Raw genomic sequence first — 20,345 nt, 5'->3', positions numbered from 1 at the left:
AGCCTTTGTAGATTATATTTGGTCTGATCAATATCATCAGTGTTACACTTTCAAGCACAGTTGTGCCTTTCTTTTTTTTTTTTCAAAAACACAGAAATTTAGCCCAGCTCAGTGGTTCCATAAGCTGGTTCTGCAGGCACCCCAGCTAGTCATGAGAGCGATTTGCATACACTATAAACTTAAGGCTCACTTAAGTCCTTTGCATACCTGTTCCCCATTCCAACTATCAAATAACATCAATTCAGGATGTTTTTGCACTTGTGGGCAAAGCCAAAACATATGGCCTAAGGAGGCCAGAAGCACTCCACACTTTGGGCAAGCTCGAAAACTTTGCTTTAAACGCGTGAAGTGGAGAGATATGCAATCGCAAAAGAAATCTATAAAGTTTTTCACGCTGTAGGACCTATAAACACTGCGCATATAGGTTCTTTATATATGCTTTGCACAAATCCTCTGTTACTTCACAAGTGAGGTCTCGCGACCAATCTGCTGCCAAAGACGCATATTTCAATTCCGTGGTCGTGTCCTTTAACTGCTGATGATGGAATTTTAAAGGCACACACAGCTGGACCCCCAACGAATAGGACTCAGGAAGGATGTCAGAGACTATTACACCCAATTGACTAATTCTCTCAGCTCTAACCCTCGTCATCTCTTCGCCACCCTTAACTCCCTCCTCAAAGTGCCCTCCGCTCCCACCCCCCCTCGCTCTCTCCTCAATCACTGGCTGACTACTTCCGCGACAAGGTGCAAAAGATCAACCTTGAGTTCACTACCAAGCCACCTCCTCCTCTTCACCCTTCAACCATCTCCCTCAACCAACCAACCCAGACCTCCTTCTCCTTCTTTCCTGATATCTCCGAGGAGGAAACCGCCCGCCTTCTTTCCTCCTCAAAATGCACCACTTGTTCCTCTGATCCCATCCCCACCAACTTACTTAACACCATCTCTCCTACTATCACCCCCTCCATCTGTCATATCCTCAACCTCTCTCTCTCCACTGCAACTGTCCCCGACACCTTCAAGCATGCCGTAGTCACGCCACTCCTCAAAAAACCATCACTAGACCCTACCTGTCCCTCCAACTACCGCCCCATCTCCCTCCTACCCTTCCTCTCCAAGATACTTGAGCGCGCAGTCCACAGCCGCTGCCTTGATTTTCTCTCCTCTCATGCCATCCTCGATCCGCTTCAATCCGGTTTTCGCCCTCTTCACTCGACAGAAACAGCACTCTCTAAAGTCTGTAATGACCTGTTCCTTGCCAAATCCAGAGGCCACTACTCCATTCTCATCCTCCTAGATCTATCCGCCGCTTTTGACACTGTCAATCATGACTTACTTCTTGCCACACTGTCCTCATTTGGGTTCCAGGGCTCTGTCCTCTCCTGGTTCTCCTCCTATCTTTCCCACCGCACCTTCAAAGTTCACTCTCATGGATCTTCCTCCACCCCCATCCCCTTATCTGTTGGTGTTCCCCAGGGATCGGTCCTTGGACCCCTTCTCTTCTCAATCTACACCTCTTCCCTGGGCTCCCTGATCTCATCTCATGGTTTCCAGTATCATCTCTATACTGATGACACCCAACTGTATCTCTCCACACCAGACATCACCGCGGAGACCCAGGCAAAGGTATCGGCCTGCTTATCCGACATTGCTGCCTGGATGTCCAACCGCCACCTGAAACTGAACATGTCCAAGACCGAGCTTATCGTCTTTCCACCAAAACCCACTTCTCCTCTTCCTCCACTTTCTATCTCAGTTGATAACACCCTCATCCTCCCCGTCTCATATGCCCGCAACCTCGGAGTCATCTTTGACTCCTCTCTCTCCTTCTCTGCGCATATCCAGCAGATAGCCAAGACCTGTCGCTTCTTCCTCTTTAACATCAGCAAAATTTGCCCTTTCCTCTCTGCACACACCACCCGAACTCTCGTCCACGCTCTCATTACCTCTCGCCTGGACTACTGCAACTTACTCCACACCGGCCTCCCACTTAGCCATCTATCCCCCCTTCAATCTGTTCAGAACTCTGCTGCACGTCTCATATTCCACCAGAACCGATATACTCATATCACCCCTCTCCTCAGGTCACTTCACTGGCTTCCGATCAGATACCGCATTCAAGTCAAGCTTCTCCTTCTTACCTACAAATGCACTCAGTCTGCTGCCCCTCACTATCTTTCTACCCTCATCTCCCCTTACGTTCCCGCCCGTAACCTCCGTTCACAGGATAAATCCCTCCTCTCAGTACCCTTCTCCACCACTGCCAACTCCAGGCTCCGCTCATTCTGCCTCGCCTCACCCTATGCTTGGAACAACCTTCCTGAACCCTTACGCCAAGCCCCCTCCCTGCCCGTCTTCAAGTCTTTGCTTAAAGCCCACCTCTTCAATGCTGCGTTCGGCACCTAACCCTTACCGTTCAGTGAATCCAGACTGCCCCAATTTGACTGCCCCTATCGGACCGACCGTTCACTTGTCTATTAGATTGTAAGCTCTTTGAGCAGGGACTGTCTCTCTTTGTTAAATTGTACAGCGCTGCGTAACCCTGGTAGCGCTCTAGAAATGTTAAGTAGTAGTAGTAGTAGTAAGTCCGACCAGGTCAAAGTGTGAACGTAATGTCGCAATTGAAGGTAAGCAAAAAATTGCCCGGCTGGTATCCCATACTGCTGTTGCAAATTAGCAAAGGGGCGAACCTTATCCTCCTCATCTATTACATGAGCCAAGTATATAATACCCCTTTTTTCCCATTGCTTGAACACACTGGACCCCCCTGGAGGGAAAGCCGGATTGTTACAGATGGACAGAAATGGTGTAACTTTAGCCAACAACTGATGACAGCGACATAGCCATCTCCATGTGGCTCTCAATGATCCCAGCAATGGATGCCTTCTCAAAGCCTCCTTCGGTAGTCCACCCCCAGAGTGTAACAAGTGGCTAAAATGTGTCCCATGGAAAAGGGAGGTCTCCAAAGACGTTAAAGAAAAGTCCGAGGAATATGCCGCATGGAGCATGCCACGGTCAGCGAGCGAAGATTAAAAGCCCCATGCCTCCATATTCCTTGGGGGTGGAAATCATGGATAACGGAAGTCTAGGACGTTTCCCTTTCCACAAATATGACTGCAACATTTTACCCAGCATCCACTTGTCCCGCTTTTTAAGAAATAGAGGAAGCTGTTGAAAAACATACAGCCACTTAGGCACAACCATCATATTAAACAGCGCTATCCGTCCCCATAGCGATAGAGGTAGATCTTGCCACAACATCAATAGTTTCTTATTCAACTCCAGAAGCCCCTTAACATTACACTCATATAACAGTGTAAGATCTCGAGGGATAGAAATTCCCAAATATTTTAGTGATACATCTTCCCACTGAAGCGGAAATTGGCCTTTCCAAGAGTGTATGACATCATCCTCTAATGCCATCACGCAAGATTTCTGGAGATTTAAGGAAAACCCTGAAAATGCACCATAATGGTCCATCACACTCAAGACATGCTTGTCAGGTTTTCAAGGCAGGAACTAGGTTTGTGAGCCCTTGGGCCACTGCCGAGGAGTGGGAGCGGCAGGCAAAACCACCCCACACAGGGATAAGACAGAACTCTGACAGGGACGGCTAGTCTTCATCTGCACTTGACCACCATTCCTCAGGAGCTGAGCCCCTGGGTGCAGGTGGCCGGCAGGACTTACCGGACAGGGCAGGAACTGGATACCCACTAGGCAGGAAGTGGACAGGCAAAAGGGTCGGGAACTGAAAGCTGCAGAGCAGCCACTAAAACAGGGTACAAATACTGACAGACAAGAGACAAGACTGGAAGCTGCAGAGCAGCCACTAAAACAGGGAACAAATACTGACAGACAAGAGACAAGACTGAAAGCTGCCAGGGCAGCCACTAAAACAGGGAACAAATACTGACAGACAAAAGACAAGACTGAAAGCTGCCAGGCAGCCACTAAACAAGAAATACAAGCAACCAAGAACTAGACACATACAAACAAGAAACAAGACTGGGAAACAAGCAATACAGAACAAGAAGCTACACAAAGGCTAAACTAGAATCAAGCAAGAATTACAGACTATAAACTGGACTAGGCAGAAGTGCACCAGCACCCCAACATACCAGGGCCTTAGGCGATGCAAAGGCAAAGCAGAGAGTTTCCAATGGCTAATAAGCCCAGCAGCAGCTGAGATTCAGCTGCAGCAATCACAGGGCAGCTACAGATGCTGTGCAGGCTCAAACAAGCCAAGCAAGTCTGGCAGGCCGGAAGATCCGGACTGGACTGGGCTGAAGTCTGGAACGGGAAACAGCACACAGACAATCCAATGCAGCCACCAGAGGGCAAGAGGAACACAAACCAAAACACAGGCAGAAAGCATACTGGAACAGAGAAGCATAACACACACAGATGCAGTATAGTGGAGTAATCAGAGCCATGCTGAAAGCAGCCAGCACACAGAGACAGAGACAGAACTAACTCAGGAAGAACAGACAGGAGCCAGCTCAGAAGCTGACTGCCGGAAATAAGGTGAGTCTGAGAGGGGTCACGGCCACAGACGTGACAATGCTGCAGTGAGACCTGAGGATCCGCAAGCAAGAGCATGATGTCATCTGCATACGCAAGCACTCTAAGCTCCTCCCCACCCATGTCAATTCCCCATATCTCCGGCATCTGATTGAGCATCCGCAATAAGGGATCCAATGAAAGATCGAATAGGATCGGAGAAAGAGGACATCCCTGTCTCGTGCCACGTTGCACTTCAAATGGCTCCGATCTATTCCCATTCACTACTACCTGCACAACCATGCCAGAATAAAGCGCCTCTATGGGCCCTCAAGAACCCGTTGGGCAGACCCACCCATTCTAAGACATGAAACAAATATCCCCAGTCTACCTGATCAAATGCCTTAGCAGCATCCAAGCTTGCCAACAACATAGGCGACTGAGCATATTTGCTATGTGCTATAGTCAACAAAATTCGCTGAACGTGCAAAACTGAATGCCGCCCAGGAATAAATCCTACCTGAGCAACACTGATCAACTCCGTGATTGGATTGATCAATCTATTAGCCAGGACCTTCGCTAGGAACTTAATATCCACATTTATCAAGGAAATCGGTCTATAAGATGCGGGTTCATCCGATGGACTACCCGGCTTTAACAGGAGAGAGATGAGAGCCGTGTTTTCCCTGCCCGTAAACTTACCAACCTGGATAATCGACTAGAAATAATCAAGTAAGGCCCCTCCAATGGGAATCTGCAGCAGTTTTAAAAATTCTCCCGAGTAGCCATCCTCCCCTGGTGCCACAGCCTCTGATGACAATTGAGGCATCCCCGCCCGAGCCAGGAAACCAGCCACTTTCCCCCGGACCACAGTCCCTCCCCATTTATATACATTCTGAAAATGCTCCTGTAATATCTGTATCAAACAATCCGGCCGATTAACTAGCACACCCTTACCATCTTTCAAGGCCATAATAGTCCATGGACCCCCTTTATTCTTCACCAATTGGGCTAACATCCCTCCAGTCCGATTTCCAAATCTGTGAAAACGAAATTTGTGAAAAAACCACCTACCAAGGGTTCCAGCCTCCCCCCGGATCCCAAAATATGTATTGTACCCCCCTTGCGAAAAGAATACACACATGCCATTCTACCTACCCCCAAACCCCAGAACAAAGTCACCCACATCCAAATCACATAAACTCCTATACATCCATTCCAACCCCCCCTCCTCGAACCCCCCCACCCTTCATCAGTCTCCATATACCTCCCCCCCCCCCCCCCCCCCCACCCATCCTCCCGTTATCTTCCCCCAAAACCTGGATGGGAAAATACCCATCCCAGAAACAGTCACAAGATGCTGAGGTCCCCGCCCTATCACCGGCCAGTTTAATCGCGGCCTAGCATCTGGTCACTCAAAAACAGCACGTGTCAAATGTGGATAAGTGCCCAATATCAGCAAAAGCCAGTTCTCACTGCAAAAATTCACCAGAGTCTCAAAAACTGCAGCATCCTATCCCTTAGATCCCTCCTCTGCTGAGAAAGCCTTCCCAGTACGATTAAGAAACTCCATAGCTCCATTAACCGAGTCAAATGAAGACCAGGTGCCTTCGTGCTGTACCTTCAAAATAGCAGGATAAATCAACATAAATCGTATTTTCTTTTCCACCAAGGAGGTGCAGATAGGATGAAACCTGCATCTCTTCTCTGCACCCCCGCAGAGTAGTCTTGAAAGATCCGAATCAAAGCTCTATCAAACTGTAAAGAATCCCGCTTCAATCTGTAACCAAGCAGAATTTCCTCTTTGTGAGAGTAGTTGTGTATTTTGACAATCACAACTCTTGGCCTTTGATTATCACCTTTCAGCCGTCCCAGCCTATGGGCCCGTTCAATACACAAAGGGCCATAACTGTCTGACAGAGCAAATTCCTTAGTGAGCCACTGCTCCAAAAGAAAAATCAAAATTTTTTCAGGTATCCTCTCCGAGAGCCCCACAATCCTCAAATTGCTCCTCTGAGCCCTGTTCTCAAAGTCCTCAATCTTTTCTTGCCGCGCCTGCAGTTTCTCTTTCATTTTCACAAGCTCAGGCGCCATGCAGGTCCACGTGTCTTCAAGGTCCAACACCCTCTGCTCCGCCTCCGTCAGCTGCTTAGTGGATTCCACCAACAGGTCATCTAGCTTTTCAAAGCGCCCATTCAGCGAAACAAACCGCAGCTCCAACGCCGCTCCCATCGCCGCTGTAATCTGTGCCATTTGTTTCTTGGAAAACTCTCCGTCCGCACTCAGCGTGCCGATCTCCATCTTGGATTCTCCACCAGCTATGACCGCCTTCTCTTTCTCTGCTTTCACAGCTTTTTTCAAACTCCCGACCGGCATCGAGACCAGATACTGGTCCATACGCTGTTCCCACAGCGTATCAAGGGTAAGAATATTCTGATAAAATGAGAAATCAGTCACTGTGAGGCGGCAAACGGAGCGGGGACCCCGGAGCTAAGTGGCAACGCTGCCTTCACTCACAGCGCATCACGTGACCTCACCTCCCCGCCCAATTTAATAATGGTCTATGGACTTTCCTTTAGGAAGCTGTCCAAACCTTTTTTAAACTCTAAGCTACCACCTTTACCACATTCTCTGGCAACAAATTCCAGAGTTTAATTATGCGTTGAGTGAAGAAAATTTTTCTCCGATTTGTTTTAAATTACTACTTTGTAGCTTCATCGCATGCCCCCTAGTCCTAGTATTTTTGGAAACCGTAAACAGACGCTTCACGTCTACCTGTTCCACTCCAATCATTATTTTATAGACCTCTATCATATCTTCCCTCAACCATCTTTTCTCCAATGTGAAGAGCTCTAGCCGTTTTAGTCTTTCCTCATAGGGAAGTCGTCCCACTCCCTTTATCATTTTCGTCACCCTTCTCTGCAACCTTTCTAATTCCACTATGAGGCATATTTTCAAAGCACTTAGCCTTCCAAAGTTCCATAGGTTTCTATGGAACTTTGGAAGGCTAAGTGCTTTGAAAATATCTTTTTTGAGATGCGGCGACCAGAATTGAACACAATATTCGAGGTGTGGTCACACCATGGAGCAATACAAAGGCATTATAACGTCCTCATTTTTGTTTTCCATTCCTTTCCTAATAATACCTAACATTCTATTTGCTTTCTTAGCTGCCACAGCACACTGAGCAGAAGGTTTCAACGTATCATCAATAACGATACCTAGATCCCTTTCTTGGTCGGTGACTCCTAACATGGAACCTTGCATGACATAGCTATAATTCAGAGACAAGGCAGAAACTTCAAGGTAAGGCAGGAACTTGGCAGGATAAGACAAATAGGGCTGGAAGAAGACCTCGTTAGCAAAGCCTAAGAGGACCTGCTGCGAAGATACTCCATCCAACAGGGCACCGCCGGAGCGGCAAGTCTGTTGGGGGGGGGGTTGGGGCAGGAGTCACAGCAGCTGTGACATATAATTTACGTACACAACTGTCTTAGCATGTAAATGCAAGGGGTATTCACAGGGGGAGGAGCACGGATAGGACATGGGAGTACCCAATTTACACATGTAACTTCATAGGCGGTCGGTGGCCCAACTGTTTGGGGAGGCTAAAGGGGGCGGGGTTAGGGGTGGGGCCAGGGGTGGAGCTTAAATCCATAATTGTCTGATAACACACAGAAAAAATAAATAAATAAAAAGTCACAATTAATACCTTTTATTAAATTTAGATATTAGATATGTCAAAGAATAAAGTGGTTGCTCAAAGCATATAATAACCACAATCGTAACTACAAAACACTATGCACAACTTTGTGCAAAAACACACTCAGAACCTTACTGTACCATAAATATTACACTGGGCAGAACCTAATACACCAATATACCACCCATACGGAAAATGCAGACCGTCAACAATATGAAACAAGGATCATAATATCACAATTCTCATGTAGAGCCACAAAACATCCTAATTCATGTTTAATGTGGGATAAAATGCCATACATAAGTAAATAAATATAAACATTTAATGTTGAGCACCTGATTCTCAAAGTGGACATATTCCAAACACTATAATGAAAATACTACTACTACTACTTATTTCTATAGCACTACTAGACGTATGCAGCGCTGTACACTTGAACATGAAGAGACAGTTCCTGCTCAACAGAGCTTACAATCTAATTAGGACAGACAGACAGAACAAACAAGAGATAAGGTTCCCTGAACTGTATTATTGGGGGGAGGGGGCAGCGCTGCCAAATGAGAGGTAGTGGGAGCTGGGGAGGAGGAGGGGGGTCAGTGCTGCCAGATGAGGGGTGGTGAGAGCTGGGGGGGGGGGCAGTGCTACCAGATGAGGGGTGGTGGGAGCTGGGGAGAAGGTGGCAATGCTGCCAGATGAGAGGTGGTGGGAGCTGGGGAAGAGGGGGGCCAGTGCTGCCAGATGAGGGGTGGTGGGAGCTGGGAGGGGGGGAGGAGGAGCAGCAATGCCAGATGAGAGGTGGTGGGAGCTGGGGAAGAGGGGGGGCAGTGCTGCCAGATGAGGGGTGGGGGAGCTGGGGAGAAGGTGGCAATGCTGCCAGATGAGGGGTGGTGGAAGCTGGGAGGGGGGAGGAGGAGCAGCAATGCCAGATGAGAGGTGGTGGGAGCTGGGGAAGAGGGGGACCAGAACTGCCAGATGAGGGGTGGCTGGAGTAGAGGGGGCAGCTGGGAAAAAGAGGGAAGTGCTGTGTTGCCAGAGGAAGGGGATGGGAGCTGGGGGGGAGGAGGCAGCGCTACCAAAAGAAGGGTGGTGGGAGATGAGGGGGTGCAGTTTGGAAGAGGAGGGGAGGAGCACTGCCAGATGAAGGAGGTGGACCCAGAGACCGCCTCCCAGTCTCTGGCCTCGCTCTCTCTCTCACCTGCGGCGCCGCTGAAATGTTGCTCAGGAGGCGGCTGAGCTCCTGGTACTGGGCCCGGTAGCCCAAGCACAGACGGACGGGCCGAGCAAAGCGCACCAGACACTGGCTCTGCGCCACGCTGCTGTTCGCCACCTCCCCCAGCACCAGCTGACAGGTGGGGTCCAGGTCCGGCAGCACCGAGAAATCCGGGAGTTCGGTCCAGTCACTGCTCGCGCCCGGTACCGACGGCAGCAGCAGACCGAGCCCAAGAGCAACCACTACAGGTGCCGCCATTACTGCTTCCGCCGCCTTCCGGAATAGGCTCTAGCGTTCCCTCGCATGGCTCCGCCCTCTTCTGACGTGTTTCCGCAAGGGCGGAGCCATGCGAGGGAATGCTGGAGCCTGCTGCTGCTTGCAAATATGCCGGCGCCGCCCGCTCAAGGAGGATTACACTATTTTAAGGTAGGGCGAGGGCAGGACGGGAACGACGGTCATCGGGCTGACGACAGATGATTGACGGGGGGAGCGGGGGATCGGTTGGGCTGGAGAGGCTTAGCCTCCCCAAGCCTCTTATACCGGGCGCCTATGTGTAACTTACAAAATACTTGTACGTTGTACGCGCTGCGACGTCAGACTCCGAACTGGATTCAGACGCTCAACTCCAGCATGTTTGCCACGGCGGAGGAAGAACTTGCAAGTTGTCACCTCGGGTTGGCTGGCGGGGGTTGGGGGGGCGCAGGAGGAAGCGGACGCAAAAGTAAGAAACAGCAGCAGGGGAAGGCTGGCGGCGGGAGGGGGGGTGGAGAGAGTCGTTGGTGGCGGTGGGGGGGTCCGGTAATGGCAGAGGGGGGGGGGTCGGTGGCGGCAGGGGGGGGTAAAATGTGCCCCCTCCCTCTGGCTCTGGCCCCCCCCTACCGCCGGAGGCCAGATACGCCCCTGCTGCTATTGACATGGCATATGTGGGCATGCTACATGTAGGCACATACATGTCAACCTGCACTAGTATCTTATAACTACACTTATGTGTGTAAGAAAAGGTCTCAGCGCACGCAATTTGGGCACCTAGACTGAGAGGGAAAAAGGTGCCTATCTGCAACCTGCTTTATAAAAACACATAGGGGCAAATATTCAGTCAGCGATGAAGAGTGTTTTGCTGATTACCGCCAGCGTTATTCACGGATATTCAATGACAGGCCATGTCTGGGCTTCAGCATTGAATATCTGGTTTCTGTGGCGCCGGTTACGTGGAAATTCAGAACTTAACCAGCCATGGGTTGTTGCATAAAGATAGGACAGTGTATTATGCGATACCATTTATACAGTTACCCTGCTCAGTTAAATGCTGAATATCAGCACTTAACCAGCCCCCTGATAACCTGGTTAAGTGATGCTGAAAATTAGCAGATAGCCCCAGACAGGTGATTTAACCAGTCAGTGGCCATTTCTAGCTGGTTAAATTGTTTTGAATATCGACCAGATAGATATCGACGGAGCTTATTTTTGAAGCATATGGACATCTAAAAATGTCCAAATGGACGTCCATGTGCTTGAAATGTCCAAATCCCAATTTTGCAAAGGCAGAAAAGGGATGTCTAATACTGCAGTACATTCAAATAGCAAGGGAGCATGTTGTGGGCATGTTGGAGTGGGACTAGGGAAGGTCCAAATTCAGGATGTCCAACAGTGATAACTGAATGGGAAGAAACGTCCAAGCTTAATTTAGTGGCCAATGTTCCCTTAATAAGCCATATGGGAACAGATTGGACACTAAAGGGTTAAAAAGAAGGACATCGTAAGTTGGACCTGTTTCATTCACATCCAAGGTACAAAAAGGTGTTCTGACTTAGTGACCACTGGAGAGATTAAGGCATGGCACCTCCTTAATCCCCCAGTGTTTGCTGTCCCCTCCCTCACCCGTGAAAGTGATACTGAAGGGGGATATTACAGCTTCAGTTATTATGGGCATTCGTAGCAAAACCTAAAGCAAGTCTGAACCCTCCAGAAACAGCAAAATACCTACTGTACCTAATTATATAAGCCACCTGCAAGCCTGAAGGATATTGAAGTGGTGTATAATCAGGTACAGTAGGTATTTTTCTGTTCCTGGAGAACTTGCAATTACAAAATAAATGTTAAAGTGGGATTTGAACCAGGGTCTCTTGGTTTAAGGTCCATTGCACTAACCACTAGGCTGCCCCTCTGCTCTGCAGAGATGCCTATGTGGCCATTCTTCTAATAATGCTGCCCAACAGATGTCCTTGTCCCTGCTTTTTTTCTGTTCACATGTTGGATGTTTCAGTTTGTAAAATGGTTGTTCATGCTGGATGTCTTCAGCACACAGATGTGCATCTCACGTATTTTTGAACAGGAAATCCTGATTTATTTCCTGTTGGAAAATACATGTGAAATGGACTTCTCTATTCTGACTTGAAGGTCCGTTTGAAAAGGCCCCTCCTCGTGTCTTTATAAAATACTAGCAGAAATCCTGCAGAAATTGCGGGTATAATGCAAGCAGTGGTAAACGTATGTGCATATTTTATAAACTACATGTACAAATTGTGCCTTCGCCCATGCTCCACCCATGCTCTGCCCCAGAATACACGGTCATCAAAAGCATGTCGGGTAGGTGTCCTAGAGGAATTCTTTATTTGATTCCCACCCAACTGGGTGTGGGATACACAAGGGCTCGATAATATCTCTGATTTTATGTGATCTTTACCTAGTTCCAAGCTTGTTTCTGGATCTGGTATAACTGTTTAGCTTTTATGAATGATATTCAGTTACTTGTCAATCTTAGGGGTCTTTTTTTTACTAAAGTGCGTTAAGTTTTGGGCTTCACATGCTGTAATGCAGGACTTTAACGTGCAGCAAGCCTAAAACTAATTCAGCAGCATGAAGGGGTGTTCCCAGCATTTTCACATTCTGGCCGGTAATGCATAAGAACAGTGCGTTGTTATCACAGAGGCGCTTAGAACCTCCTATTTAAAAGGCAGTAAGTGCCTCTGTTTTAACAGAACTTTAATCAGTTAGCGTGCAGTAACTCCAGCACATTAAGTGCAAGGAGCATTCATGCCCATTCTCTACCCATGCTCCACCCAGTAATGCCTCCTAACAAAAACTCTATTAATACGTGACTTATCACATGCTGATTGAGTTTTTATCACAATGGCAGGTTAACGCATTCTTGCGTTAACTGTTACAGCATGCTAAACCACATGTTAACAGCTAACACAACTACTTATGTTGGGGAGATGTAAGTTGTAATCTACATGGCATTCAACCTTCAGATGGACAGCTCCATTGCTGTGGAAACAGTGTATTTATTTATTTTAAGCTCACAGCTTTTCAGTAGTAACTTAAGGTGAGAAATATTCAAGTAGAATAGGCATTTTTCCTGTCCTTGGAGGGCTTACAATCTAAGTTTGGACCTGAGGCAATAATGGGTTAAGTAACTTGCCCAAGATCACAATGAGCAATAGTGGGATTTGAATCTGGCTTCCATGTTGTAAAACCGGTGCTCTAACTTCTAGGGTATAATGCCATCTTTTTGTGCTTGAAATGTGAAGGGTCCTGTTTGAGTTTTCATATGTTGGTGAAGGTTTTATTACTTGAACAACCATTTGAGCTGGAGGGCTGGGTGTAGGCTTTTAGTTGAGTGAGTAGGCAGGTAGTCATTAGCTATATAGGGATGTTGTTATACTAGTTGGGATAGATACATTCTGTTTGTGTTTTACATTATAATTTTAAGATGTCACAATGATTCAAATATGGAAAACATTTTTATAAATAAATTAAATAAATAATAAACTAAACCTTACACAGTTCTGCAAATATGCCTCAATTACAACCTGCAGGCAGTAGTACCTCAGCTTCTTCCATACAGAACGACTACTTACCCAAGCATATATGTCGAGAGGTTCCCAATAGGGTATATATCACTGAATTGATAAAAGCTGAACAGATTCCGTTGATAGGTGGAGTTTTCATTGCCATGGTTGCTGCCATCTCTGTAAAGAAGCGCATATACCAGTTCAAACAACTAACAGAAAAATCTCCCTGGGTCCAGTATTCAGCCGGCGATGATCAGTGTTTTGCTGACCACCATCGATATTAAACCTAGATATTCAATGCCAGGCTATGTTCACTTACCGGCACTGAATATCCAGGTTTGTAAAGCCGGCTAACACATAGCCGGTTAAGTGCGATATTCAGGAATTAAGTGGCAATGAGTTACTGCATAAAGATAGGACTGCCTTTTATGTGGTCCCATTTATGTGGTTAATCTGAATATCAGCACTTAGCGGCCAAATGCCAACTCTGCCCCCAGAACGTCCCCAAAACAGGCAGTTTTCAGTTCAGCAATAGCTGGTTATTTTCAGCAGCACTAACCATGTAGTGAAGTCAGAAAGGTGCTTGAATGTTATCTCAGCTAGGATAGGAGTAGACAAACATTATGAGTCAGAATTTAGTAGTTGTGCAAATAGAGGTCACTGCATCTGAACTGTTACAGAGAAACACTGTCCATATTGTTGCCAAAGTTTGCCATTTGTTCTTCTTCTCACAATAAGCCACTCTGTGAATGGAATTGATATCTGTTTCCTCATTACTAGTGGAGAGTGATAATTCAGGGCCGGGGGGGGGGGGGGGGGGGGGGATATATTTGTTTCCCCTAGAACAAATATTACTTATTTCCCACACACCAAACAGAGATACAAGCTGAGGAGGACTTGAACGTATGTATGTCTTGCTTGCCAGAATAACAAAGACTAATAGGGTTCCATGTGACAGCAGCAGGCAGGAAGGTGCATACATGTGTGGTACAATGCTTCCAAAGGCTTCTAGAAGAAAAGACTGGGAAGCGTTCCTGTAGGGACTCCACTGGCATGATATCGTCCAAATGAAAGAATATGCTCACCCTGCTACTCCTTGAAGAAAATTAATTACATACAGACCGTTAAGAGTTGTCTTTTTTGTTTGTTTGTTTGTTTGCTTACCTTGTGGAATTTGCACAATCCCTGTATTTATTCCAGAAAATAAATCCCCAAGCAACCAGCTTTTAATCCGATATCTTCTAATCCAGTACAAGAAGGGGAGTGCCTTATAAAGGCCATCTAAAAATCTCTTCTGAGGAAAGCTGGAAGAAACGAGAAATGTTTGGAGTGTATTGTTTTAACTGAGAATGCTACAGGGTCAATATTAAAAACCCAGCCTTTGCACTACAACTGTCAGACCTTGTTCATACCTTGAAGATCTAATATCAGGTGCAGTCCCTTCAGAGCCATTTTCGAACTATCTGAGGTCTAGGAGAAATACCGGTATGGTGGAAACCTTTTGTTCTTCTTCAGGTACTGTCTATTTTATATACTGTTTTGTGGTAAATATTTACTGTGACTACAATGGTTAAAAGAAAAGGAAGGATCAAGAATATAGGGCAAGGCCTTCCAGCAGTTTTGTAAGGCCATTTGGACAATTTTGTTGTACTTGGTGTCTCTACTTCCGGTATACTAGAAGGTAGCAGTGCTCCTGTTAGAAAAAACATAGTAGTACTGCTTTTTCTTTAAGTCCAGATCTCCGCTTACTGCTCCGTTCAACCTCCTTCTGCTTCCCTTGTCTACTCCAGGGGTTGGAAAAGTAGACTCTGGGAAAGAGTTATTGGATCCAGTGAGATGTTCAACTAGTGTGAGTGAAAATACTAATTTGCTGTCAGTTTCTAAATCCTTCAGGATGGTAGAGGTAGATAGTTGTAAGGCCTCTAACAATCAAGGCTTATTTGAAACATCTGTAAAGATGGTTTTGAAACCAGTTAACCCTATAATTGCATTGGAGAATAATGTTATGGATATGACCCCTCCTAAGAAAGTCACCAATACAGAATTGTGGAAATTGATGGCAAAGTTGAACTCCAATGTATCTGGATGTTTATCCCAGTTATGTCACTTTTTTGGAGAAGCAGCCTCTAAAGTGGCCTCATTGGAGAATGAATTAGTATCTGAAAGAGGGACGTTAAATGAGCATTCTGGAAATTTTGCATAATTAGAGGCTGTCCGTTCCCCCTTAGTTAAGGGAAATAATTTCCTAGAAGATACACTTGAAAGGCTTGAGAATCAGTTTTGAAATAATAAATTCAGATTTTTGAATTTTCCTTATTGTATATTGATTTCCGCTGAAGAGATGTTACAGAAATATATGGTTGAGATCTTACACCAGAACTCTGCTTCTCTCCCAACTGTTTCAAATGCATATTATATTTCCTCTAGTATGAAAATACAAGTGGATGAGAGGTAGAGGCTGTATTCAGTGGCGTAGCTATGGGTGGGCCTGAGTGGGCACAGGCCCACCCATTCTTGGCTCAGGCCCACCCATCACCAGACTGCTATCTCCCCCCTCTCCTCTGTGGCGTCCCAACATCTGTGTTCCTGTCTCTGAACCCCATCCCTCCATGGTGTACTATACAGGCGTCCTTAGCGCCTGCAACGATTCATTCTCACTGTTTGAGCCAGCCCCCGCAGGCTTCCACCTGCCATGTTCCACCAGACAGAAAACAGGTAATGACATCAGCGAGAGCGGGATGTGGCAGATGGAAGCCTGCAAGCGCCGAAGACACCTGAAAGGTACACTAGGGAAGGATGGGATTCAGAGACATGAGTACAGATGTGAGGTGGGTGAAAAAAGATCTGTATTTTTAAAAATATCTCCAGGAAGATATTTGTACTGGCGGTGGTGGTAGTAGTGTGGTGATGGGCCGGGGGGGGGGGGGGGGGGGGGGGGGGGGGGGGGGAGGCGCTTGCATGTGGTACTATTTGTAATGATAGTAGGGCTTTCTATATCTGTAAAACTGTTATCTACAAGAAGCTCTTCCATAATCAATGTTCATAAGTACATAAGCATAAGCATTACCATGCTGGGACAGACTAAGGGTCCATCGAGTCCAGCACCCTGTCTCCGATAGCGGCCAAAAGAACAAACAATTTGTCCCACCCATCCCAGAAATAGTGAATTTTTCCCAGCTAATGATTGTATACGAGAGTAATTAATCAAGGACACTTTCAGGCTTATTTTCGAAAGAGAAGGGCGCCCATCTTTCGACACAAATCGGGAGATGGGTGTCCTTCTCTCAGGGTCACCCAAATCTACATAATCGAAAGTCGATTTTGGGCATCCCTAACTGCTTCCCGTCGCGGGGACAACCAAAGTTCCCAGGGGGCGTGTCGGAAGTGTAGCGAAGGCGGGACTGGGGCGTGCATAACAGATGGGTCCTCAGAGATGGGCGGCCATGGAGATGGGCATCCCCATTCAATTATCCCCCTCAATGTGTAATACAGTTGGCTTTCTTAAGCAAGCTTTCATCATTTGGTTGAAGCACTGTCAGCACTAAGGCATCTAATGACAGCTGGCAGAGCTGAAAAGGAGATTCCAGAGAAACCTTAGTGTCAAGTTCTGCCATCTCAGTGCTGTCAGAATTATAATCTGACAATCCAATCAGTAAGGCAAAATAACTTCGAGAACTCAAAAGATCTATTTAAGCAGAATATTCAGAATTAGAGTTAAAAAAGTAAAATTCAAACAAATTTGTCTTTTACAAACTTAATCAATTTAAATGGTAAAAGACCTCAGTGGTGCCACTTAGAGTTCCAATATATATATATTTCTTTGCTCTCTGATTTATGCCCCTGCTTCCTCGTGTCATACCAAAAATACAGCAGACATCTTCAAATCAGTGTGTAACATTTTGAGGGGCATAATTGAACGGGGCACCCAAGTTTTCCTGGGGCCGTCCTCGCAGGACGGCTCCGTGAAGGGGCGGGGAAACCTGTATTATCGAAACAAGATGGGCGTCCATCTTTTGTTTCCATAATACGGTCAGGGATGCCCAAATCTCATCATCTAGGTCGACCTTAGAGATGGTCGTCCTTAGGTCGTCATTAGAGATGGTCGTCCCCGGTTTTCGGCGATAATGGAAACCAAGGACGCCCATCTCCGAAACGACCAAATCCAAGCCATTTGGTCGTGGGAGGAGCCAGCATTCGTAGTGCACTGGTCCCCTTCACATGCCAAGACATCAACTGGGCACCCTAGGGGGCACTGCAGTGGACTTCAGAAATTGCTCCCAGGTGCATAGCTCCCTTACCTTGGGTGCTGAGCCCCCCAAACCACTCCAAAAACCCACTCCCCACAACTGTACACCACTACCATAGCACTAAGGGGTGAAGGGGGGCACCTACATGTGGGTACAGTGGGTTTCTGGTGGGTTTTGAAGGGCTCACATTTACCACCACAAGTGTAACAGGTAGGGTGGGATGGGCCTGGGTCCGCCTGCCTGAAGTGCACTGCACCCACTAAAACTGCTCCACGGACCGGCATACTGCTGTCATGGAGCTGGGTATGGCATTTGAGGCTGGCATAGAGGCTGGCAAAAAAAAAAAAATTACGTTTTTTTTTAGGGTGGGAGGGGGGTTGGTGACCACTGGAGGCAGTGGTGTGCTGGAGCAGGCTCTCACAGGCTCGCAAGAGCCAGTTGTTAAGTTTTTAAGAATTTTGGGAGCCGGTTGTTAAAGTAGGGCCCTCCATGGCTACTTTAACAACTGTCTCCCAAAATGTAGGCTTGGGCCCCCTGCTGATTTCTCTTTTACTTTGCTGGTGGGGATGCTGAGCCCTGCCAGCCAAGTAAATAGACTGCTGCTGCTCCCAGCTCCTTGTTTCTAGCTCTGAGCAGCAGGCTGGGACTTCTCCAGCATGTGAGAAGTTTCAGCATGCTGCTCAGAGCAAGACATTGGGAGTGGTGGCAGTCCATTTATTGGTTGCCAGCAAAGGTATGCCTAGCGTGCCCGCACGAAGGGAGGGGGGAGGGAGGAGAGAGAGGCAAGTGTTGCCCCTCCCCACCCGGCCACCCCTGGCCCTTTCAACTGGAGAGCTGGCTATGTCCGGAGAAAGAGCCTGTTGTTAAAAATTTACCAGCACACCCCTGACTGGAGGAGTAAGGGGAGGTCATCCCTGATTCCCTCTGGTGGTCATCTGGTCAGTTCAGGCATCTTTTTGAGGCTTGGTCGCAAGAAAAAATGGACCAAGTCAGCCAAGTGCTCTTCATAGTAACATATACAGTGGTGGAAATAAGTATTTGATCCCTTGCTGATTTTGTAAGTTTGCCCACTGACAAAGACATGAGCAGCCCATAATTGAAGGGTAGGTTATTGGTAACAGTGAGAGATAGCACATCACAAATTAAATCCGGAAAATCACATTGTGGAAAGTATATGAATTTATTTGCATTCTGCAGAGGGAAATAAGTATTTAATCCCTCTGGCAAACAAGACCTAATACTTGGTGGCAAAACCCTTGTTGGCAAGCACAGCGGTCAGACGTCTTCTGTAGTTGATGATGAGGTTTGCACACATGTCAGGAGGAATTTTGGTCCACTCCTCTTTGCAGATCATCTCTAAATCATTAAGAGTTCTGGGCTGTCGCTTGGCAACTCGCAGCTTCAGCTCCCTCCATAAGTTTTCAATGGGATTAAGGTCTGGTGACTGGCTAGGCCACTCCATGACCCTAATGTGCTTCTTCCTGAGCCACTCCTTTGTTGCCTTGGCTGTATGTTTTGGGTCATTGTCGTGCTGGAAGACCCAGCCACGACCCATTTTTAAGGCCCTGGCGGAGGGAAGGAGGTTGTCACTCAGAATTGTACGGTACATGGCCCCATCCATTCTCCCATTGATGCGGTGAAGTAGTCCTGTGCCCTTAGCAGAGAAACACCCCCAAAACATAACATTTCCACCTCCATGCTTGACAGTGGGGACGGTGTTCTTTGGGTCATAGGCAGCATTTCTCTTCCTCCAAACACGGCGAGTTGAGTTCATGCCAAAGAGCTCAATTTTTGTCTCATCTGACCACAGCACCTTCTCCCAATCACTCTCGGCATCATCCAGGTGTTCACTGGCAAACTTCAGACGGGCCGTCACATGTGCCTTCCGGAGCAGGGGGACCTTGCGGGCACTGCAGGATTGCAATCCGTTATGTTGTAATGTGTTACCAATGGTTTTCGTGGTGACAGTGGTCCCAGCTGCCTTGAGATCATTGACAAGTTCCCCCCTTGTAGTTGTAGGCTGATTTCTAACCTTCCTCATGATCAAGGATACCCCACGAGGTGAGATTTTGCGTGGAGCCCCAGATCTTTGTCGATTGACAGTCATTTTGTACTTCTTCCATTTTCTTACTATGGCACCAACAGTTGTCTCCTTCTCGCCCAGCGTCTCACTGATGGTTTTGTAGCCCATTCCAGCCTTGTGCAGGTGTATGATCTTGTCCCTGACATCCTTAGACAGCTCCTTGCTCTTGGCCATTTTGTAGAGGTTAGAGTCTGACTGATTCACTGAGTCTGTGGACAGGTGTCTTTCATACAGGTGACCATTGCCGACAGCTGTCTGTCATGCAGGTAACGAGTTGATTTGGAGCATCTACCTGGTCTGTAGGGGCCAGATCTCTTACTGGTTGGTGGGGGATCAAATACTTATTTCCCTCTGCAGAATGCAAATAAATTCATATACTTTCCACAATGTGATTTTCCGGATTTAATTTGTGATGTGCTATCTCTCACTGTTACCAATAACCTACCCTTCAATTATGGGCTGCTCATGTCTTTGTCAGTGGGCAAACTTACAAAATCAGCAAGGGATCAAATACTTATTTCCACCACTGTACATAGTAACATAGTAGATGACAGCAGAAAAAGACCTGCACGGTCCATCCAGTCTGCTCAACAAGATAACTCATATGTGCTACTTTTTGTGTATACCCTACTTTGATTTGTACCTGTGCTCTTCAGGGCACAGACCGTATAAGTCTGCCCAGCACTATCCCTGCCTCCCAACCACCAGTCCCACCTCCCGCCACCGGCTCTGGCACAGACCGTATAAGTCTGCCCAGCACTATCCCTGCCTCCCAACCACCGGCTCTGGCACAGACCGTATAAGT

The 20,345-nt window shown here is 47.2% G+C and overlaps 1 protein-coding gene across 1 annotated transcript in view; it reads right to left on the bottom strand.

Annotated features, from left to right (window-relative positions):
- The window catches only part of SLC26A8 (solute carrier family 26 member 8), a 181,841-nt gene that overhangs the window by 146,775 nt on the left and 14,721 nt on the right, over nt 1–20,345 (bottom strand). Inside the window, exons 2-3 of the mRNA XM_030221729.1 lie at nt 14,375–14,514; nt 13,277–13,387 (exon numbers count right to left, since the gene is read on the bottom strand). Coding sequence (XP_030077589.1) covers nt 13,277–13,387; nt 14,375–14,514 — 251 coding nt within the window. The remainder of the gene's footprint in view (nt 1–13,276; nt 13,388–14,374; nt 14,515–20,345) is intronic.

This window comes from Microcaecilia unicolor, chromosome 12 (assembly GCF_901765095.1).
Source record: "Microcaecilia unicolor chromosome 12, aMicUni1.1, whole genome shotgun sequence".
Taxonomy (NCBI): Eukaryota; Metazoa; Chordata; class Amphibia; order Gymnophiona; family Siphonopidae; genus Microcaecilia; species Microcaecilia unicolor.
Note: the sequence above shows the minus strand (reverse complement) of the source record. Positions and strands in the feature narration are given on the sequence as shown.